This window comes from Macrosteles quadrilineatus, unplaced genomic scaffold (assembly GCF_028750875.1).
Source record: "Macrosteles quadrilineatus isolate MER2022 unplaced genomic scaffold, UCM_ALF_1.0 Scaffold_7__1_contigs__length_78375512, whole genome shotgun sequence".
Classification (NCBI taxonomy): domain Eukaryota; kingdom Metazoa; phylum Arthropoda; class Insecta; order Hemiptera; family Cicadellidae; genus Macrosteles; species Macrosteles quadrilineatus.
Window position 1 is genome coordinate 10,233,520 of NW_026542600.1, and position 24,584 is coordinate 10,258,103.

A 24,584-nucleotide genomic window follows, 5' to 3' on the forward strand; every position below is an offset into this window, starting at 1 on the left:
ATGGGGGTATGGGAAACACTATCTAAAGAATAGTAGAAAACAAACTCTATTTCTTTGAACGTTCGTTCCACTTCGCCTTTGTTTTGCAGCATCGCCACCCAAAACTTAACACATGTTCTTATAGAAAAATAACGAATCTTCCACAATTTCCCCCCTGCCTTTAGTAACAGATATGAGTGTGTAGCCTGCCAGAAAACTGAAAAGTACATCGGAGACATTTTGTGAGCAGAAATCGGATAGTCTATGGCTGCATTCTAGAACAACACTTTTCTCAACCTTCCTTTCCATTACCTTTACAAATCTTGATCTTGAGTCTTGACCTAAATGGTTACATGAAAAATTGCTGTTTGATATTTGTATCTACATATTTTTATTGTGTATAATTCCTGCTGGATAAAAAATTTCAAATTGGTTAACATGTTTACCAAACTGAATATATTATGATAATACATTTCAAACAAAATGTTACAGGAAATGTCTCTTTTAAGAGCAGTAACCAAAATGGGTTTGTTTAGTTTTTGGTGCTATTTTTACTGGTCAGATAGGATCTGATAGGTACACAATTTAAAGGCATTTTTTTCCTAGAACCATGATCTTTTTGAAGGGAGTCGGTTTTTATCTAACTTTACTATATACAAGAATTGTGCTATTTCTGAAACCAAGAATTATTCTCAGTTTGTTGGATAAAGATTGTATCAGGTGTTGACATTTAATATCCTAAAATAATCTTTAACAAATCATTGAAGAGACTTTGTCAACTGATAGTTTGTATACCTACCAAAATTCAATGCTTCTGGTGCCGTCCATTTTATAGGTATCTGCTTCATTCCATCAGACACGATATATTCTTCTTCCTCTCTTGACATTCCGAAGTCTGAGATCTTGACGACATTATCAGCTCCTAAAACCAATATCTAAATAACTATTGTGGTGCTGGCATGACAAAAAGCCTCACAACAGTTTTCAAAACTTTGTTAAGAGGTGGTGGGTAAGCAGGTTTAAAATAGTTTCGGTAAAATGAGAAAAATATAACAACAAATTGAATCATATTACATTATTTAAATAAACAAGTTATCCAACTATATACCACAGTAAATTAATTTATTCTTGTATGGCTTAAGGTGACAAAGCTGAAAACTTTATAAAAGAATGTAAGAGCTAAATGAAGAAAAAAACTAAAACCATCCACTATGGTAGAAAAACGCTTACATCAGAGATATAGAAAGTTAACTAGCAAATGCCAATACGAGCTTAAGGGCCTGTACAAAACTTCATTCAAACTTGTATCAAGATGTTCAAAACTAAGATTGTACAAGACCACTATTATACTATAATATAGCTAGTGTTATTGCATGGAAGTGATACATGGGTCCTTTCCAAGAAAAACTTAAGACCGTTTGTAGCTTTTGAAAATAAAATTCCTCAGAAAATATCTCACCCCGTTTTTGGAGGAGTTTGGTGGATATGAAAAAAATAGAGAGTTACGTGACCTATACAAAGAGACTGAGGAGAAATCCGGATGGCGGAGGATAGAGAAGAGCGGAAGGAGACTAATCTACGAGACCAAAAATCAACTGAGATTTGAAAATGTTTTATACTAATGTAAAAATTATAGCTGGCTATCTGAGTGGTTATAGTGCTTGCCTGGTAATCAAAAAGTTGCCAGTTTGATTCTGAGAAAAGTGAGTAGCTTTTTGATGGTTCGAAACTGGGCCCAGCTGTTCCTGATCATTGGTCTTTTAATAAATTATCCTTACTAGTGTAACAGCTGATCTTAGTCAGCAATGAAGCCACACAGATCACCTCACTCCGTTCTACAATCACCTTGCATTCATATTTATCTTAAGTTCATAAATTACACACCCAAGTATGTGCCACTGTCTTAAAGCATTGATACTTTATATTAATTTAAACTTTACCATATAAAAATTTGGTTTTATGGAACCAGAGGTAGTTACTAACCAACTAAACAGTTCCGAGCAGCTAGGTCTCGATGGATGCAGTTCTTGCTCTCCAAGTATCGCATGCCAGCTGCTGTATCCCTGCACATGAAGAGTAACTGCTTCTGCGTAAGACTAGAGGAATTGTTGCGCAGAAAAGTCAGTAGAGATCCACCTAGACAATAGATGAAGGTTAGTGAGCTTCCTCGAAGGGTTTCTAATTTCTTAAGTACATTTGGAACTAAGGATGGACGGGTCACGAAATTTTGAGAAATTTTAAATCTCGTTCTACAAGACAAGATTTTATTTTGATCGAGATTTTTTCGAGAGAAGTTTTTTTAAAAAATAACTGCTAAAAACGCCTGCAGAAAGTCAATGCAGCACCCGCAACACAGGAACGCGTTGTTGTTGCGTTTTCTTAGTGAAGGCGTTCTTATTCAAATAATTCTTTACATGTAAATATTGCTTTGTATTTTATTTTTTTTTTTTACATGACAAATGATGATAAGTTTTGTGAAGTCAATTGTAAGCAGTGTGAGACATGTTTTACTACTGTAAACGTAGCCAAAACAAGTCACTTCCAAATCATTCTAAAAATAACAGAGACTGACAAATTGTTTCTTGATACTTAATTAGTAAGACTGATAAATTTGGTATTTTCAAAGTTGAACTACATCCTAACTATCACCATTCCTATGCGTAAGAGTTATTTTAGATAAGGTAAACCTAATCAATATTTGTTTTTTTCATACTAAAATTTTTATTGATGTTATTCAATAAATGATTTTAAATATTCTTGCCTATTATTATTATTTTTGTATTCAACCAGTCATCTGTCATAAATATTTAAGTATTTTAAAATGTTACAAAATAAGGTTAAAATGTCAAACGTGCATTTCCCGTTATGTATGAGAAGGCGAAATCCTGTCTCGAAATTTTATGAGAAATGAAAAAATCCCGTCTCGTCTCAAACTAAAAATCTAATCTCGTCCATCCCTATTTCGAACTATTCTAAAGATTATATTAGATCAGATTATTATGAGTTCAATACCCCAGACATATTTCTAGGCGATGATAAGTGAACGATGAATCTTGAATGAATTAGAAAACAGCTTTGTTTCTGACTTCCATCAGCTGATTCTTTCATTCACCCAGAATGGTCAAGGGCATCTGGATTTAGTTTAGAACCTTGTTACTCGAAGGAAGGAGGAATGTATACACAATCAATTCACATTGGTAGCAAAGAAAGTTAACACTAATACCTAAACCCTACCCAGGCTGACGCTAACCGAAACCCCCAGTCTGTGAGACCCCATTTGAAAATAATGGAACCCACTTAGAAACACACAAACCGAAACCCTGGGCCTGTGAGACCCCGCTTTAAAACACACTAACGCTGGGCTTCTGAGACGGGCATGTTATGAACAGGCAACCTGTCTAGGTCACGGCACCCACGCAAAATGAACAAATAATATATCACAGGTAGGGGAGGAAAAGGGGGAAGGTATTGGGGGAATGGAATCCCCCTAGTAAACTGTGTTGCCAACATGTGTTTGTGAAAATTCCCGTGGGCCTGTCCGACCGGGGATCCGGTATAAGTGTTAATCTACTATTTCCCTTCCAAAGGGGGCTCCTTCAGAGGGAAGTAGTAGAATAGTACTACACCAAGCTACTATTAATCAAACAACTACTACTAATCACTACTAATAAAACTACTACTAATCAAATTCAAATCACTGTTTTGTGAACCCTCCTGTACCGTTAACTGTATGGAACTCTTTTCTTAGGTGAATTAGTTGTGAAATTCTATCTTTGTAAATGGATTATTATGTACAAGGATAGGGATCAGCTAGCTTACCTGGTAGATAGAGTCCAGATTAGCCTTGATTACACATAAAACACATGACACAACACAGAAAAACTTTTTTTTTTTATTTTAAAGTTTTTCTGTGTTGTGTCATGTGTTTTATGTGTAATCAAGGCTAATCTGGACTCTATCTACCAGGTAAGCTAGCTGATCCCTATCCTTGTACATAATAATCCTAATCAGCCAATTGGCCTTTCCTTAACTCCTATCTTTGTAAATGTACTCCTAAGCAAAACAGGGTGCATCCCTGTCTCTTGTATTTCAAAATCTGTGAGTTTTCAGTGATTTTTGCTATAATATGAGTAGTTTATCTTTTATAAGAAGACACAATTCCAATAAAAAAGATTAATAAATAAATTATGAGAGTATTCAAATGCACTACATATATACTACAGATGATTTCTCTTTTGTTTTGATGAAAACACAACCTATGACAAGAAATATACAAATATTTCATCGTTGCTTCAAATTTTGGTAGATAAAAAATAAAATGAACCGTTTTTACCCCTTTATTTTGGAAAACGGTTGCAATTATGATACTTGAAACTCCATTAGAATAATATCAGTGACTTCTGTATCATTAGACACCCTTTAGGAACAAGTGTTTTCATAATGATCAGTTTGAATAATTTTAGTTAATCTTACCTACAACCAACTCCATGACTATCATTATAGGCTGTTTCTGGACACAGATGCCTATCAGTTTTACGATGTTTGGGTGGTCGTATTGCTTCAGTATTCGACCTTCCTGAAGGAACTTGCGTTTGTGTTCGTCTGGAACCGTGACTCTACACGTTTTGACCGCAACCTCTTGCCCTGTGGTGCGCAGCCTTGCCTTATATACATCACCAAAGTTTCCCTGTAATCATAAATATAGCTCAATCATCAAACAATTTAAACAGAATAAATTCTTTCCACAAACAAAACGATTTAGAGGATTGTCCTATTTATAGGGGCGTATGTTTTTCTTCACATTGCTATCGGCTAAGACTAGAATAATTGTCACATAGGGGTTGGGACTTACTAAATTAGTAGCGGAGAAAGTAAAGAATACAGCGCTTTTGTTAGATTTTAACTAGCTTGCTTAGTTGTGACTAGAGCTCATAGAAGACCTTACTTTATTAAAAACTCTCGTAATAGTCATATTACGATGGTTTACATGAAATATACATAAAAGCTTAATATACACATCCCTTTTCCAAAATCTTTCCAGCACAATTGGGGCATTCACATTAGATGATAATTTTTTGTGCTGCACTCAGACGGAAATGATTATCATGGGTGGAAACAACATTTTAAGAAATCTTTCCTGTTTTACAGTAAAAGCCTGCTAATCCGCCATCTGATGATTCGGCAATTTCAAAAACTCAGCATTGGTCTAATAAAGGAAAAAAAAATCTTTGAACACTGTTCTAAGACATATTAGCACGTTTGGCAGAGCCAAGAGTGATCGACAGTGTTGGTAGTGATCGGAGGAGTCAGCAGCTAGTCTAGTAGAGCTGGGAGTGAACAGCAGACGTTCAATCAATCAATCAATCAATCAATTGTTGAGATGGGGACGCCACCTAGGTGCGTATTTTAACCCAAATATGAGTGAAGGATGAGTGTAGAATGGTGTGTGACGACCTGTGTAGCTTTGTTACTGACTAAGATCAGCGGTTTCATTAGTCAGGATCATTTATTTAAAGCCCAATGATCAGGAACAGCTGGGTCCAGTTTCGAACCATCAAAAAGCTACTAACTTTTCTCAGGATCGAACCGGCGAACTTTTGATTACTAGGCGAGCACTATAACCACTCAGCTACCCAGCCAGTTATTGAGAGTGATCGGCAGAATCAAAGGCTCTAATATAGCGGTACTTTGGTTAGTCTCACAGTATCAGCTGTTTTTAGAAAACATTCAGTAATCCAGCATTTTCAATAACCCCGTACTAGTATTAAGTCCTGAATGTGCCTACTGTATCTGCCTAGAATTTGTATCTATATTCTTATCTCTCATTTGTTTTGCCCAAAGAAATTAGATAAAAAGATCCAACTCCACAGTTGAACAACGAACAAACAAGTTTTTGGAGCAGCGCTGACACCTGGAGGTTTTTTTTACTTATTTTAGCAGTAAAATCTGCTCTAACCTGTCCCCCCCCCTTGAAGCAGCTAATTTTGAGCCCTTAGCAGAACTTACTTTCTTAATATAGTTCTTTTCTTGCCTTTATTGGCCTTATCCTTTACCATGAAATTTGTTTTCCATTCTAACCCTTTTTCTTTGTAATATCTCGACTATTACTACCATTTTTGTATTGAATATATTAATGGAAAATAAAAGCCTTATTTCATTTGTTTAATTCACTATTTTTATTCATTCATTAATAAGATGCGGAAGCAACTTGGGAGTATTTTAACACAAATATAAATGAATGAAGGGTGAGTGTATGATAGTGTGAGATATGTTTGTTAGCTTTGTTACTGACTACAAACAGCTGTTTTTTTTTAGCCAGGACCGTAAAAGCATAATAATAAAGTACATATGGGGCTTTCATGGGGCCATCAAAAAGCTACTACCAGTCAAGTACTATAATTACTAAGCTACAAGCTAACTCTTAATAAAACTTACTTCTTCAACTCTTGTACTTACCCTGCCAATCTTGTCCAGCAAAAGTACATCGTCGTTGTTGAGTTCCCACAACTCTCGAGCTATAGGTTGACGAAGGATAGCCCCAGATCGACTGGTAACCGGCAGACCACTCTGCCACTGGTACATGATAAGCTCTTGGACCGTAGCAAACGCTGGGCCTTCAAACCGATAGTGGCCCTGGAAAAGTGAATTAGTTTTAGATCAGCAAAATAATAATTAAATACAAAGTAACGCCTTGAATACTCAGGAATTTATTTTTGTAAACACACAGTGTTATTAGTGCGACTATCAAATGAAAGTAACTAAATTCCTTTTTTAAGGATTGTTTAATTGTTTGCGTACTTAGGCACAGCGTTGTCAAGTGGTGGGTGCATGAGCCGAGGGATAAACTGATGGATAGAGCAAGGCCAAATTATGAAGAGGATAAAGACCATCATAGGATAAGGATAAAAAAATACTTATGTATACTATAGTTATGGAGCGAGAGTATGGGGTGTACAGGAAAGTAATGGAGCAGAATACAAGAGTAGAAATACGATTTTTAAGGGCTACTAAGAGTAAAACGATGTGGTATAAAGTTACGTTAACATGGAATGACGCGATCAGGAAGTAATGATAGCAGGAAGAAGGCCAAGGAAAAGACCTAAAAGAAGGTGATTAGGTGAGATGAAGGATGTGGAGAAGACAGAAGTGAGATGGAGGATGGTGGAGGAAGAGGAACAGTGGAGGGATAGAAGAAGACGAAGTTAATTTGACACCCTAACAGACCCCGGAGTAGCAAGGAAGAGGATATGTATGTAAATAAGCTGTTAATCAAGTAATTTTGGATCTAATCATCTGTAACACTGTCTCCTCTTGGGGAGCTGCTAGTGGTCTAGGGTCTAGTGTAGAGCAGTCCCTGAGGTTTCAGGTTATAATCCCTATCACCAATAGACTTTATCTGTGATAATACTGTGACCCTCTTTTTTTTCCTAGGATGCTAGGCACGAGCCTGGGATTGTTTTTCACATTACTTCAGGCTAGACCTAGGGGTTGCGGCATTATCACTTAGATAAAATCCATTGGTGACTTGGTGGGGATCGAACCCGAGACGTCAGGGACTGAAGTCTTGCACTCTAACCACGACGCCAGCTCGCTCCCCTTCTAGGCTGTGACCCTCTAGGCCTAGCCAGAAGTAAAGGTAAAATGAAAACTATTCCGGGCTAAAGCATAGCATCCTAGAATGAACACTGTCCTAGAACACTGTCTCACCTCCTGCGTTGTTTGGACGATAAAATGTCGGCTAAACCCTCCCCAGCAAACACTCAACACCATCTCGTGTTCAGCGTTGCGTGTCGTCTCTCGTACAAGGAAATCCCCCTCCCTTGTCAGCAGCCGTACGACTTCCTCTCTCGGCAAAACTCCGTGGAACCATTCCTCTTCAACCAGCGACCGTGTTGAGCCTATCTACACAATACCACACATTGACTGACGTTGTATATGCCTTGCAATCACCATAGACAACCAACAATTGATTCAAATGCAGAACACAATATAAAAAGTAAACAAATCTTGTCCACAGTCACATGAAACAAATATATGAATGAGGACGGACAAGGTACCTTCTAAATATTTCAAACTATCAGTCTTGGTGGCGAAAATGTTTAAAATATAGAGACACATACGCACTACGCTTACACACCCAAACAAGTTCAAATAAACAATATGTGTTCAAGTAATCACATTTTTTCCCTGCATTAGTACTACTTATGTTTCAACTGTAAAAGTAAAATCTAAAAAGATCCTGAAATATAACTGTACTAGTTTTGTCTTATTCTGTGAAGCCATACCATTGACTATTGGATAATGAAGTAGACATCCCATCTTTATGGACTAGCTGTCGCCAATTTTTTTTTTTTATGAACATAGTTGTGTGAGTCAGTGACAGAATGTGCTAGTGACTAAAATTTCATTTCCTACCTTTTATTGTTGCTGACCAGGTTGATGGGTCTTAATAGTTGCTATAGCTCACCATATGTCATACCATTAGTTTGACTGTTAACAAGTCTGAATACAACAGAAATTAGTGATTTGGATCAGGGCAATCTGTCGGTGGCTCACATTAACTACGACGATTTTGAAAAAAAAAAAAACTGGATACAACTTTAATATGTGAATGGAATGTCTAGATGTATTAATAGTTAAAGGCCATAACTAAATGTGTGGTTTAGCTGTTAATTTCCCAAAGAGGGAATGCTAACAATTATCTCAGAAAAAAATAGGTATAAAGAGTTTTCTATAGTTTTTAAAAGAGCAGAGAGGGATACCCGTTCAAGCCCCACTACACCACTTATTTAATCAAATATAAAGTCTTTTTTGTCTTTTTCAGTGGTCCACATGTTATTATTATCATTATTATACAGGGTGAATAAAAAGTCAAGACCCCCCCCCCTCTAATATTTTTCCAAGTAAATATACAGAGATATCCTTTTGGTGGTCGTGCAAGCATAGCAGGAAGTTACATTTTATAATTTTGAAATTTTTGGGTGTCCCCCCTAAAGGGGGGATTTGGGGGGTAACTCAAATATTTTAAACGTAAACCCCCTTCAAGTGACACCTCATTTTGAAGTATTTACAAAAACTTAAGGAATGGTGAAAACTAGAGGTCGCTATCTCTTTTCTATCCAAAATGGTAGCCCGTCAAATGTTGTAGAAAATCAATGGTAAAATTGGTTCGTAATGGTAATATTGGCTACCATTTTGGATAGAGAAGAGATAGCGGACTCTGGTTTTCACCATTATTTAGGTTTTTCTAACCTCTTCAAAATGAGGTGTCACTTGATGGGGGTTTACGATGAAACAATTTAAGTTGCCCCCCAAATCCCCTCTTTTGGGGGGACACTCAAAAATTTTAAACTTAAGCCCCCATTTTATGATACTTTGTTTTGAAGTGTTTACAAAAACTTAAAGAATGGTGAAAACTAGAGGTCGCTATCTCTTTTCTAACCAAAATGGTAGCCAATATTACTATTACGAACCAATTTTACCATTGATTTTCTACAACATTTGACGGGCTACCATTTTGGATAGAAAAGAGATAGCGACCTCTAGTTTTCACCATTCTTTAAGTTTTTGTAAACACTTCAAAATGAGGTGTCACTTGAAGGGGGTTTACATTTAAAATATTTGAGTTACCCCCTAAATCCCCCCTTTTGGGGGGACACTCAAAAATTTCAAAATCATAAAATGAAACTTCCTGCCAAGATTGCACGACCACCAAAAGGATGTCTCTGTATTATTAATGGGAAAAATATTAAAGGGGGGGGTCTTGACTTTTTATTCACCCTGTATATCTTAAAAAGATATTCTGTTTGTTTCTCATGGGCAAAATTATCAAAACCTGAACAATACGGGATGTTTGGCACACAGAGACATCGCTCTTTGAGGGAAAATATTTCAATTTGGAAAACTGTTTTAGTGACTGACAAGATCTGAACTCCTTTCTCTAGTGTGTAAGCCCTACGCCTTAATCACAGACCAACAAAACTTTTTGACAAGTAGATTAATCAGTCACAGAAAAAAAAACATAAAAGAGGAACTTAGTTGAATTTTACAACTGTGATTTCCAAAATTCTCGCACTCCTGACAAAGGTAAACATAGCTCTTACAGCCAGTAACTTAAAATTAAAATAGTTTTTTCTGTTGCTATATTTTAAGTTATAGATATAAGACTGGTTAGTTATTAGAAAACAACAGAAATTAAATCCATAACAAGACAAAACAAATTACATATTCAACGTTTAAAGTTAGACTTAGACTGCACACAAAATATAGCTTACCAAATTTGAAACTCTAATTTTGTTAGATAATCATTCAGTTTTTGAAGCAATTATTTTTAATGAAAAACAACTAGTAACAGCATAACACTATAAACAGGGAATAAGCAGAATGCATAAGGCTATAGATTATGTTTACGTGAACATAGAATTTTACAAAAAAAGGTTTACTCACAATTTTGTAAGTTATTTTAAACTTTGATATTTATTTTTGCTCCAGAGTTATCCTTCAAAGTTTCCTGATAAATAATTTTAAAATAGTACTTCTCGCACACTTTAAAGCATTCACACAGATTTACTCACTTCTGTGTCGATAATAAGGTACTTTACCCACACTTTTATCCCTTTTTCTTCTAGGTAACTCTTGATGTAAAAGGACATCACCTTTATTCTCAAACAAAACCCTCAGCAATTAAGTTATTTATATTCATAACAGAACCTATATTTATCGAATGACCCTCAAAAGGGATTTTTAATTTTGTAGCAGCTGACATATCTGGGAGATCATAAAAGTATTGCTCCAGATTGTTACGTGAAAGATTATTGTATTTTAAGAATCACTTAGTGAACACATGTGCTTAAGGATTTTTTATGTAGTAGCAACATTGTTTAAAAAGTAAAAAATACATTCATATATGAAACTATGAAACTAAGAGCTATATTCTTATAGTCACATCATTCATAACTTATTACCAGCGAATTACATTAAGATGTTTATCATTACTGTTGTAAATTCAGCAAAGAAAACTCAACAACTATATTATTGTTTGTATATGATAAGGCCTGATTTAATTGGGCTAAATTAAAAAGTAACAGCTGTTTGTTATTATTTTAGTCTTTCCATATGATTCATGAAATTACTTTCATTGTTACTTATCCTTGAAATTTGTTTTATTAGGTTCTAAACTTTCCATTGACTAAGGATGATATTAAAACCTTTCAGCAGTGCTAAAGGGCCCTCCCTCATAGAATGTCACGCAAAGAATATTTTTAAATGTAATAATTTCATAAGAATGTACTAGACCCCAGTAATATTTCTAAAACTAAACATCTTAAATCTTTTAATGATACCACACTGAGTACGATCAAAAATCAAGACAAACCAAAGATAAATATTTCAAAATAATAATATAACTGTTTGTGTGAATTTGTTTTAGAATTGCTGTAAAATTTATTCTATTCTTACTTTATTCTTGTATTGTAAAATTTATTATATACTTTTTATAACCTATCAAGTGTTAATGAGGCAGCTTACCATGTTAAGCGAATGCAGGCTAACAGAATGGGTAAGAGACAAATCAGGTACAATTAGTGAGGTAGGTTGAGGTTCAAGGTTACTGATAACGAGATCATTATCACAACCTACACCGGAGATCGGAACGGAAGGACGACGGGCCGTCGGGGAGCTCGGGACGGACTTGCGACGGAACGGCTTACGCAACATGTCCACAAGCGAGTTGGTGGAAGATTGTGTCTGGTGGGGTAAGGAGCTGCGCTTCATTGGACTCACATCATTCAGCTACAACACAACACAACACAGAATATACAGGGTGATCAGTAGTGACGTGTCGGTACCAAGAACATGAAGTCACAGTTCCAAGAACTGACGCTAAAATGTTATTGGTACTTCGGTAACAACAGGGCACAAACCTATTGGCATCCCGATCTGACGAAGACTACTACATGGCAGGCTGGGTGAATGGAAATCAGTTCCTACAGATACTTTTATTGTCAATTTACTTACATTAATGATTGGTCTACACTGAAACTTGAAACCGCAAACAAAATTGGAAAAGCGATCACGGTAACAGCCGTGATGTCATAATCATCTCCTGCCATCTCAAAAACATTCGTAGCATACATTGTAATCACGGTAACGTCGTCATCGTTTACTACCATTGTGACGAAGTGAAAACAGAACCAACGTAACGGTAGTATTGCATAAATATCCGATCATTGGCTATTGGCGGCAACCAATACACTTAATACAGCTTTTAATTTAATTTTGTTAGTCAAGAATGCTAGAAGAAGCTTGGCATGTTATTTATTATTTATTGCATTGTTGACGTAGCCTATTGTCTTGTAAGAACAGAATGGCCTAATAAATCATTTGAATCATTTGAATCATTTGAACCATAAAAAAGTAAAATTTCCCCAGTCCTGAAAAAATTCTTGTACAATTCACTGAATTTTGCCATTCATCAAAATAGTTCATACCAGTTTTTCTCTATTTATCAGGCTGGATATTGACTAGTTTATTTTATTTGCAATCAAACAACATAATACTTGAAGTTCTTCATTTGACATATTGGATTTGCTTTTACAATTTGTGTATCTATCATATCATACACACTCACAGAGCATGAACTTTTGTATGATAAGTACTTAATGAGGTACCGATCGTTCCGAGAATTGATATTGGTTAGGAATTGGCTTTGAAAAAGTGGTAGGTATCGACACATCACTAATGATCAGTAAATTAGTAAAACATTACAGAGGTTTGGGATATGGTTGAATTAATTATATTTTCGTGTGTACAGTAGTTAAAATATGGCTTGGCAACCACAAACTAGAGTGGGACTAATTTCACACCAAATAAACAAATAATACAAAGGACATAAACATGCTTTGTACATAAACTCTCTTTGTGAATTCCTGAATTACTCCAAGTTATCTAGCCACGAACCAGCCTCCTTGACCCCCGCCACAGCTAATAAATGAATACATTTTTTTTGTTACTAACAATAGATAGTTAGATACAGACAAAATATAAATAAACTGATTCAGAAAAAATACAACCCTTCAAATATCTTTAAAAAGAAATAAAATGTGAACATTGAAATGGAAAAGTAAATAGGAATGATTAGACTTTCATACATTAAACTGATCTTTTTTCTGCTCTCAATGAAAATAAATATTAGTGGTAAAAAGCAAACTGTGAGAGTATTAACATAATAATAAGCTGATATGTCCAGAAGTACTGATTTGATAGAGGAAGAAAGAACACTAAGATTATACATAACACGGACCAAAGTTTTAGTTTCAAAGTTGTATTATATGACGTACAGCATGTTGAATAATTTCTTGTGTAACCATACAAAATATCAACAACCTTCACGTAAAAAATTCACAAGTAGTAACAACTGATTTAACCATACAATTACCTCACGTACTACAATTAGCCCAAAATATTGACCAAAGCCAAATCATAAAATACGTAACAGTTTCAAATAGATACAATTTGGAATTGATTATCTTTTGCAGAAATCACTTCAGAAAATCACTGCAGAAATCAGAAGACTTAACATTTTCATATTCAAAGTAGAAGAGGTATGGTACAGGAAATGAAAATGTTATAACGTCAAAGCGGAAATATCAAATCTTGGTCTTCAGGGGATGGCCACAAAAATTAAGCCAAACTGTCAATCAGGGTCGTATTTTCCTAACGGTGTTTGCTGGGAGACTCGGCCTCGGAGGGGGCCTCTAAGGATTTTCTTCTCTCAAAAATGAGTTTCACTAATAATCTGTTAGGGGATTCGATTTGTGAGCTGAGCTTTTATTCTTGCGATTGCCAAAACTGTCAGAGTGATCGAAAACCATAATTTCACTTTGATTGCAGGAGTTACCGCCAACGTGAAATATACTCTCAATTTTCTACTTGACCACAGGAGACATTCATGAATTCACTGTGAATGAGCCATATGTTCACAATTTTGCCTTGAGCGTAGAAGACTTAAACGATTGTGGAAGATGTCACGAGCACAGCGCTAACAGATTTGTCATGACGATTCTGTTAATTTTAAATTTTTTTACTAGTTCACGATTTTGCCCCATTGCAATAGTTGTCAAAATTGATTAAGATAGGTACAACAATTAAGATTTGTTTTTCTAAGTAACCCTTTGCTTTTGACCTGACTCCTAATATATAAAAAACAAATTAAAATTATTAATAAGCTAGTCTTTTGGCCTTCCAGGAGTATTCACCACTCGAATAGTCAAAAATGAGGGTCAAGTTCATCAAGTTTAAGCAATACAACATGTACTTTAAAACCCCTTAAGCTCCAGCAAGAAGAATCAAAATACAGGGGCCTCTCTGGAGTGAGCCGCTGAGGACGTCGAAGGTTTTAAATACGACCCTTCTGTAGATTGCTTGATTGATAGCTCGTTGTAACGCATAGAAACATTAGCCAGTATTCACGCCAAATCAAAGACGTGATCACCTTTCGAAGACCAAGAATCGAGTCTACTTTGACCATAAAAGCCTACCTTCTACTTAAAAACAGTTTTTATCAAAACAAAAACGCTGATTACAAATGACTATTCACTACCAGAACTAACGTAGCCAATTACCTGATTATCCGCGATGTTTCCGTTCTCAAAGCTATGGTCGAGGGGCAAATCACAGCCGACCGGAGGTTCCTCACAGCCTAACTCGTTGAAGGCCTTGTGTATCACGTCCAGTTGTCTACTCAGCAAACATTCCTCACACATAAGACCGTTTATTGTCAACTCACTGCAAACAGCAACAGAATACTAACTAAGATTGTATGCAGCATAAGTCAAAGCTGTTAAATAGTTTATTTACTGTGAAAGGTAAAGCCAAACCAATTTTTGCAAGCAAGGAATAGTCCATGTAAGGAAATAATTGAATAATAGCACTCTTGGTACAAATAATAAATAATACTTTAAGTTTACATGGTGCAAAAAACTAAACTACATTACGTCAGTTTCTGTTTTTATTTACAGTATAATGTGATATTATTATTGTGAAATTATAGAGCTTGGGGATTGATAGTTTTCTTTGGCATAAGCTGTCATTGGAAATGGCTAGTTGAAAAAAGTTCCTCCTTTAGATTTTTATCAATTCAAATTGTTTTTGTGTATCAGTATTTAGTGTTCTTTAGACATTTCTATTGTGCTGATAATCAGCTGGTAAATTTTTTTCAGCAACACCAGAAATTGTTGCAGGTGTATAAGCAAGACTCTTAAACTTATTTATTTATTTAAATTTATTTATTTATTTATTTAAATGCTACAATACAGACGTCCAATTACATTGCAGCATAGTACAAATACTCATAATACAGTACATACTTTGTGTGAACACGTGTCAAAATGTCTTTTTTTCATCATGTAGGCAACAACACAATATTAAATAAATAACACTTTACATAAACAATAGTACAACAACAACAGAAAATGAGAAACTTAAATTCAATTGAAACACAACAAATTGAATTGAGACAATAGCCATGGTACCATGAAATTATTCTTAAAATAAATTATCATTCAACTGATTTCTGTAAGAGGCTAGGGTTGAGTTGAATAAATCAATACCCTGGGGTAATGTATTATAAAGCCTCATTAAAACATTGGCAGGAGACTGGGCACCCAGGCAAGTCTGGGCGAATGTAGGAGCGAACAAAACACGGACTTTGGACGATGGACGAGGCACGAGGAAAGATAACAGCGATAAGATCTCGCTATCATCAACTTTTCCATTGACCAATTTGTGGAGAAATGTCAGCATTAGTACATCCCGTCGACTCTTTAAGCTCTTCATTTCGAACAGATCCAGTAATATAGGATATGATATGTCATATGTGAAATCTTTTGAAAAATAGATACCGTAGGAATTTTATTTGGATTTGTTCTATCATCTCAATGAGATAAGCATGATGTGGATACCACACTATTGAACCAAATTCAAGTCTAGACCTAACCAGGGAGAAATATAGTAGCTTGAGTCCATATATGCCTTTCAGGAAATTCCCAGATCTGAATATGAAACCCAAGTTACGATAAGCCATCTTACAGGATTCAGCAATATGGTCTGCTTACGAAAACTTGTCATCAATTGTAATTCTAAGATCTTTGGTTTCATAAAGAGATTGAAGGACAGTACCATTCATTGAGTAGCGAAAATTAATGATCTTCTGCGTACGTCTTGTGTACCTCACGACAGCACATTTATCTGGATGAAATTTTAAGCCCTCATTACTCCAGCCTTCTAAACGATATAGGTCTTCCTGAAGAAGTATACAGTCATTAAAAGTGTTTATTTCTTTGAAGACTTTTAAATCATCAGCATACAGAAGAACTTTACTATGATGAATACATTCAACAATGTCATTAAATGAACTGGAATAGTGATGAGAAGGGTGGATAAAGCTATCACAAAGTTATAAAAGGGAAAGACATTGCCTTAACAAATAATAGGTGGAAAGATGAAATAGTCAAAGAAATAAGAATTTTACGAGCTAATGAAGTACAATAGGTGAGGCCAAATACCTTCTTAGGTATGAATGGCTACAGAAATAAGAGCAGAGTAAGGTTTTAGATTTCCAACTACGTAAGAATACAATACTGCTAAATTAACGAGGTACATACTATAGTCTCAGAGTATAAATTACGCTGTAAATTTTATGACAAAACCGTAAACCATAACAAGTAAAGCAACGGGACAGCTTTAAGTACCTAGACTCTTGGTTGCATAATGCCTTTCGCTCCTTTACTTCCTTCAACCTGGATTCAAGGTCGGCCATTTTGGCTTGGACGGATTCTATTGTTAGGTTGTCCACTGTCAGTTGGTTCGGCTGCAATTTCCCGCTGGTGTCTTCTACGAGAGTACTGTCAAAAGTGAATCTGACTGCTTCAGTAGGTAGAGATCTGCAAAAGATTTGTCAATCATGATCCCACGTATAAAACTACCGTTTAAGAGAGTAAAGGTTGATTATAAACTTAAAATGAATGTTTTACTGCTGCAACCGCATAATATCTGTTTTATCGCAAGAGCCACAAAAAAACTTTCTGTGAGTTGGTACGATAGTGCAATACCCATGAGTTGTTTGCTCTAAAAGAAATCACATGTGAGTGTTCTTACATCAAAAACCAAAACTGTTAAATGCTGTTACATCTAACTATCTCTAAACCAAAAATATAATTTATTATGATTCTTCTGTTACTACATTAGACAAAGGGGTCGGGCATATATAACTCGATATACGGATTACCGCCCAGATCCAACATTTGCAGACACCCAAAAATAAACATTTGCCCAATACGTAATTGACAGTAGTCATGGTATTAATGACATTAACACCGGTCTACATGTTCTGCATTAATGTTATAAGGGACATAAAATAGACGTTTTAGAGATTTTGAAATATAAAAGTCAATAACAAACATATATGTTTGAACAGTCATCCTTCATAAACTCCAATTGAAGTCCAATATTATTTTTAACACCCTACTGGAATGAGGGAATATATCTGAACCAGCTAATCAACACTAAAAACAAAACCAGAGAGCGCTGACTTGAACCCTCCAACCCTTCCTGCTTGCCTACAGGCAATGTTGTGTTTCTGGGATAGGCCTATCTCTTTACAAACATTATTTATTTTTATGTTGTTTCTATATGTGCCGTGTGTCAAATGTGTGTCCATATTTTAACACCAAGGAAGTTAATCAAGCAGATTCAATGTATTCTCTGGACTGAAGTGTTTGACGATGGTATATTCCTGAAACATGTATAGTCCTCGCCATCCTAAGTTGAGGCAGCCAAAGGCCGCACTAGATATACGCCGTGCGGCCTTGGGCTGCCTCAACTTAGGGTGGCGAGGACTATAACACGATTGTTACTTTTAGAACTGCATGACAGGTAATAAAAACCCATTATTGCAGTTTCAGGGCAATCACAATGAATTATAATAAAAGGATTTTGAGACTACAGGCAAACTTACTTATGCCTCTCAGAAAAGTCTTTGTATTCTTCTGCTGGTTTGATGGACTCGACATGTGCCTCTACTCTGCTGTTGATTTCAGCAAATTCCCGGGACGCAAAGTTCCACAGTCGTGAAATCTCCCTCATTATATTTCTCCTGAAATAACATCAGACTTGTGATAAACATAATGTGTTTCATCATATAATACAACAATTTTTTTTCATACTTTGCAACTTATAGACAAATTCATAGATAGTGAGTGATTTGGAGATCTATGATTTGAACAATTTACGCTCGAGTTCCACAGAGAAGTAAGGATCAGAGGAAACACTCAATGGTTCACTTAAGTGGTGTCTAGCACTATCTAGTGCTGGTGTCGTATCAAGTTCAATTTCACCATGATATTTTTCTAGCGCAAATAGCCGATTTAGCTCCAATGCAATGATACAAATAATGTAAATTTGAAAATCGCGCCAACGTTTGAGTCGGCAGCTTCCATTAGCCAGGCGCTCTGCGCATGCCGGACTGGACTTGGGCATAAGCGCTGTCCCTGACCGTTGTACTATCCGCAGCTCCTCAAGACAGTCGAGTTCACGCCATGACACCGGACAGTCGAGTTCAGGACACGAGACAGTTGAGTATACGACAACCAAAATTCGAGTCAGGGAGTCGGTCGGAAGCGTCGATCAGCTACGAGTGCACGAGACAGAGGACTGTCAACCACGCACAGTTTCACGAGGACTAAGGACCACGTTTCTGTATAAGGTAGTCATCACCTTGCTTTGAATTAGACATTTGTCGTACCATCCATTCTCTTTTCAGAATATTAGTTCGCCCTTTACTGTCGATTTGTTAAACATTTCGACCCCTGGAACCACAACCCAGGGCGTTCGGGCTCTCCGGCAACCGGGTCAACACCGGGCTTGCGTATTTTCCAACACCTTTCGGGAAAATACGTCTTAGTGTCTAGGCCAAAGTCCAACACCGCCCCCCTCGCCCTCATGTACTACAACACTCACGGTGGAGGAAGACCCTGGGCCCTGTGCGGTAGAAATTTCCACATAGTGCTCATTGCTCGGGCTTCTCTTTGCTCATCAGAAGGAAATTTCCAGCAAAACATACAAGAACTGAAAGCGTATTTTCGTCCCAGCGTGTTTTCTCTGTACCTTACTTCTCTGTGTTTGTTCCTAGCTTTTGGGAGATAGGTTTGTGACTTTATTGTGCATAAGTTATGTTTTGTGATGGCGAGATAGCCTCTAAATTACTGAAAAATGTTTTACTGTCCGCGAGAGTAAAGAAGTCCCTTGAGCCAGAGCGATACGCAGCTATGTTTGGAGGGTATCGCGCACTATTTGCAGGCGCTAAGCATCTGGGCGCCTCGCCTTGATGTCTGTCTGTAAACAACTGTTGTAAACATAATTACTCATATCTTTGTTTTGGTAAGTGTTTTATCATCATGTGGTCACGTAATTTGATTCATTGCAGTCTCGTGTGTTCGCGTTTTGTTTTGGACGGTTCTTGTAGCTATTGATTATGTATATAATTGAAATTGAAATGCAGCTATTGAAATTTAGTAGAAATAATAAGTTTTCTATTGCGATGAATGCTATTGAAACTGCTGTACTTGTGTATTACCGGTAATATGCATTCACCATAAGTATATTCATGGATCAACTAATTATTTGGGTTTAATGCTTTCAAACTCGGATTTAAAAAAGATTTTATTGTATTGTATTTTATTGGTATTTACATTTAACTAAACAAAAATCATAAAGTAGAAAGGTTATTAATTTGCCTTAGTAACACTAGAAAGAATTTCCTTCGATTGTATGACTATGCAAAGAAATATTATGACATAGATTTATAAAAATCATACAGATATTAAATACAAAAATTAAGCCTTAAAACTAGCAGAGCAGCGTCAAGACGGCTCTACAGTGATTGTCGCGCGAAACGTTCAAGCGTAACGCCTTTAAACTACGAATAGGCCGGAGCTCAGGGGACTTCTTTACTCTCGCGGACAGTAAATGGTGTAAATAACAACTTAAGGTAACAAACTGCTCTCAGTAGCTACCTTTGACACCAAAGTGGTGACATCAAGCTGTTACTAGGACATATGTTAACTTTCAGAATGTCCCAGTACAACCAGAAGATCTCTTTGGCGTTAAAACCAGTTACCAAGTGCAATCTGCGGACTGTCAAAAACTTGAATTTTATTTCCAACATTTAGACGCAGAGAATTAAAATTCCAATGTTTTAGGAGTAAAGGCATTGCAGATTGTGCATGGAATTCGCTGATGTGAAGACGTTGATCAGCAGCCAGCTCCAATGATCAAATTTTTGCAAGTTGCAAAAACATGAAATTCTATTCCAGTCTGATTGTTCAATTAAAACTAAACATGAAGGTTGTCCATAAAATTAGATCTCAATTAAGCTCTGATTACATCCAAGCAACCTAGTTTGAATCTCAAACCAATGACATGTTCCTTACTTCTTCCAAGCTAATTTCAACCTGTAGACAATCATTCTTATCAGGAAACAGTATGAAAGAAACTTGACTATCCTGGCAAGTATGAATAGCGTTCTGCAATTAGGTTTCTGTAGGAAGGGAATCAATCCCTGTTGGCAGATACGGTTGTGGATGCTAAAAAAGTATTTTGAAATAGAAAATGTGCACAAGTGGCTTAAGGAGATCCCAGAAGGCCATACACGTTTCCATAACGGAGCCTACAACGGTTATTGATCAGTTTCCATACAGTGATTGAATTTGATAAAACACTTGCTGATCAGTGTGCTTAAGACTTCCAGGGCTTGATAGTCTTATGAAGATTTCTTCTATCAGTTTGGCAATATCTGCTGTTCATTCACTCTTAGATTCACATGCTAAATAGGTACTCCTGGCTTTGGTCACTTCCTTGAGACTGATGAACTTCACCAGTCAGCCTACCCCAAGGAAAACATTATGCACAACCTTTGAACTCCCTGAACTCCTTACGCATATTTTTAGTGCAAAAACATTAATAAATTGGCGATGAACTTTAATAGCAGTTTACAAGTGAGACAACAGAAATCTAATCACAGAATATGATTTATACTTGGTTTGAGCTTCAACTTCTTTGACAATGTTTCAAAATAATATGACAAGACTAAGTCCCATAGGGACAGGAACTGTCTGGAATGGTCGTAGACGAAGTAAGGAAAAAGACAGTGTCTCAGATTTGATCAAGGTCTTTTGGCCATAACAAAGAGCTCAAAGGAGACCTTAATTTACATACAATCCTCGTAGCATCCATTTTTTGTAAGTGTAAACGGACGGAAACAAAAATTCAGAATGAAAGGGGCCAAGACCTTACCAAGACTTGACGAAGAGCTCTTGATTGGCTTGATGCTGATGCAGCAACGCAGGCAACAGACTCGTACGGAAGTGTTTCTCATTCTCTTCAGCCTCCACTAGGAGCAGCACGTACTCATTGTGAACTAGATGCAGTTTGCGGCACGCCCTCTGGTACTTGTCTCTCACATCGTCTAGTTTGCGCCCTCCTCTTCCAGCTGGAACCCCACAAGGAGACAAAATTAGTTTAATGTTCTTTGGGCAGTTTTCTATGTTTTCAACAATCTTATTCTTATGGTACGGTATTTAAAAAGTAATTTGTTGTGAAATTTGACACAAATTTTGCCTTGTTTAAAGAGGTTGATTGACTCATTTATCTTTGAATTTGCCTGTCCACAGAGATATAGGGCCTTTGCGTAGAACATATCCAGCAAAACTAGGGGTGAGCCGGTACAGAGCAAGAGTGAACTGTTCTGATGAAATTTAGTGGTAAGGACCAGCACAAGAACATCGCTACCTAGCTTGGATTCGTAGTCCATCGCACTACCGACTGAGCCACTAACTCAATTGGTTTAAAATTTGGCACAAAACAACTGTTGGCGTAAAAGCATGAAATTACATTACATAAGAACATTAATGCACAGAATACTGTTGAATCGAATTATTTGATATAAGTAATTTAGATGTCTTTCAAGTCTCTCAAAATGAACTAAGAGTTATAACGTCACAATTCTGAGTTATGAGGATTGATCATTTGAAAAAACGCATAAACCACATACGCAAAGGGTAGGAATATTTTGTGGTGGTAAATAAACAAATCAAAAATTATGGTTGAGACCTAGATAAATTGAGGAAAAAAATCTGAAGCTTCAAAAAGCTAGTATTACTCACACCATAAAATATTTTCAAAATAGTAATTCTACTCATATGTAGCGTATTACTGACTTCACTGGACATGCAGACGCCAAAAACAGCAATCCTTTGTTTCACTTGAACACTTTTGACTGGTGCTAACATTTAATGCTTACTGACAGGGACAACAATTTGGCAGAACACTACCATAGCCAAAACAACAGAAAAGACAGGTGTTGCTTACTTTGTGTTCAATTCAAAACGCAAAGGAATTTCAAAACACAAAAAATCACGAGCTACTTACAAATACCACAAAATGCTGCTCTGTGGGAAGATATTCTATCTTCATCTTTAGAACTAGCTGTTAAAGTGATGTCATTGAATTAAAGGTGTAAAAGCACATTACTAATAGTAAAAGTATTGAGAGTAAACTAATAGTAATGAATATCTGATTGAATGTATCATAAACAGGATGGAAAATAAGTTAAGTAGGCTTGAATGAGAATGGGTTTTATCTCTGTAATTGGCAAATGTTTGGTTAGGTGAATAGTGAGGGGCTGGCATGCCATGGTTATTGTTATAATATTAGTAAGACTGGATAGAGTAACTTATCTAGTAGTAATTGCCTCGTCTACACAGAAATAAGGTACAGAGGAAACATTCAATGGTACACTTTAGTGGTGTCTAGCATTAGTCTCTGGTGTCTAGGGAAAAGTCCAACACCGCCCCCTCACTATCATGTACTACAACGCTCACCCTGTGTCCTGTCGATAGGAATTCCCCCGTAGGTCTCACTGCTTCTTGTGGCATCCTTGCTCGTCACAAATATATTTCCGGCACAGAATACTATTTTTTTTTTTTTTTTTTTTTTTATAGCTGAAAGCGCATGTACCAAGCAAGTTCCCTCTCTACCTTACTACTCTGTGCCTGTACCGAATGCTCTAATTTAATTTCCTGATTCCTAATTTTGTGAGTGTTGGTTAAAATTTCTCGATCTTTGTTTTTTTCTGGACATTTGTGAAGTTTTAATTTCCACTAAAACAACTTCCACACAAGAAAAACTTAGGCTAAGTATTTTTTATGCAATAACACAATTTTTTAGGGGAGGAAATAGTTTGAAGGGTATACCTCAAGTTAGGTTTCTGTTCTAACATCTAAGATTCTAGGAACAAAAACTGGTTTAACTAAAGTATTGTTACAGTAAGAACGAACGCTTGAATAATCAAATACAGTACTTAAATAGAAAGAAATTAAGTATAATTTTAATTTTAAATACGAAAAATGTAAATGGAGCAGAATTGTATGACTATTTTAACAGTACAGTATAATAATTTGTTACAAAATGAAACAAATGAAAATATAAATACAAACAGTAAAAAAATAAAAACGAAAAAAATACTGTATAAAAATGAAACAAGGATGATGACGGTATTCATATTAAATATTTTGTAGAAGCTATAAATATTTAAATATTTTTAAGAACTTACATTTGACATAGTGTTCCTCAAACCTAGAGCGCATCAGTCTATAATTCTCCAATTGTTTCTGGTACTCAGCCTTCTTTTTGGTTACATCTTCAGCTATCTGGAAAATAAAACAATTTGCCGTTATAACAAATTTTAGAAATGAAACTATAATCTATAAAACTTTATTATTTTCATGATGATTCGAATGTACATCCACTAAAATGCAACACTAAGAAAATGGCCAAATCAAAATCGTAAAAGATGTATAAACAAACTATTAATGGATTTTTGGAAATATTGCTTAAAGTCAATGAATAGTTTTACACACTAGTTAATAAGTTTAATATGCAGCATAATTAATTTTGTTCCAATGCATTTTTTAGGGTGTGTATATTTTATTGCACTAGCCGTTAATATGTTGTCGTTAAGCACTATTTTACACAAAATCAAAAGGGAGGGAGAGGAGATCTTTGACACCTGTTACCATCACAAAATAAATATAATCTATTTCCAATAGAGCGCTATGGAGGTAAAAAACGTAAGTGCTATTAGAATTCTTTGAAGATCGAAATGCTGTCAATGCTTAAATTATATTTTCTTCAACCTTACCCTTCCAAATAATTTTATACAAAATTTTCTTAAGGACAGAATATTAAGGCAGGCAATTGCCATAAAGTCTAAGTTTGCAATAATAGAAGGGGGGGGGGGTGGACAAGAGGAACAGCCTGTAGAATGGCAATTGAACTTTGCCTTCATCAGTTAGTCTAGAGCCTAGATTACATTCAATAAGGTAAAGAGGAATGTACTCTTCAATAGATACTGACCTCCATTTACCAAAAAAATTTACAAAATTCGTGAAATATGTCATTAATATTAATTTGTACATTCTTATCAAATTTCAACCCTCAAATACATATTTGATTCCAAAGAGTTCAAAAGTCTAAAATTGTTTATTAAGTTT

General features: G+C 35.9%; 1 protein-coding gene across 5 annotated transcripts in view; it reads right to left on the reverse strand.

The window, feature by feature from the left end:
* The window catches only part of LOC128998064 (tyrosine-protein kinase Fer), a 66,540-nt gene that overhangs the window by 7,068 nt on the left and 34,888 nt on the right, over window positions 1-24,584 (reverse strand). Inside the window, exons 2-13 of one of the 5 annotated variants that reach the window (XM_054424036.1) lie at window positions 23,645-23,741; window positions 22,462-22,518; window positions 21,328-21,523; window positions 17,993-18,130; window positions 16,728-16,919; window positions 14,601-14,763; window positions 11,506-11,769; window positions 7,687-7,881; window positions 6,436-6,612; window positions 4,453-4,666; window positions 1,963-2,115; window positions 779-901 (exon numbers count right to left, since the gene is read on the reverse strand). In XM_054424036.1, coding sequence (XP_054280011.1) covers window positions 779-901; window positions 1,963-2,115; window positions 4,453-4,666; window positions 6,436-6,612; window positions 7,687-7,881; window positions 11,506-11,769; window positions 14,601-14,763; window positions 16,728-16,919; window positions 17,993-18,130; window positions 21,328-21,523; window positions 22,462-22,518; window positions 23,645-23,741 — 1,969 coding nt within the window. Of the gene's footprint in view, window positions 1-778; window positions 902-1,962; window positions 2,116-4,452; window positions 4,667-6,435; window positions 6,613-7,686; window positions 7,882-11,505; window positions 11,770-14,600; window positions 14,764-16,727; window positions 16,920-17,992; window positions 18,131-21,327; window positions 21,524-22,461; window positions 22,519-23,640; window positions 23,742-24,584 lie in introns of all 5 variants that reach the window. The other 4 variants (XM_054424038.1, XM_054424035.1, XM_054424037.1 and 1 more) reach the window with 4 other exon arrangements.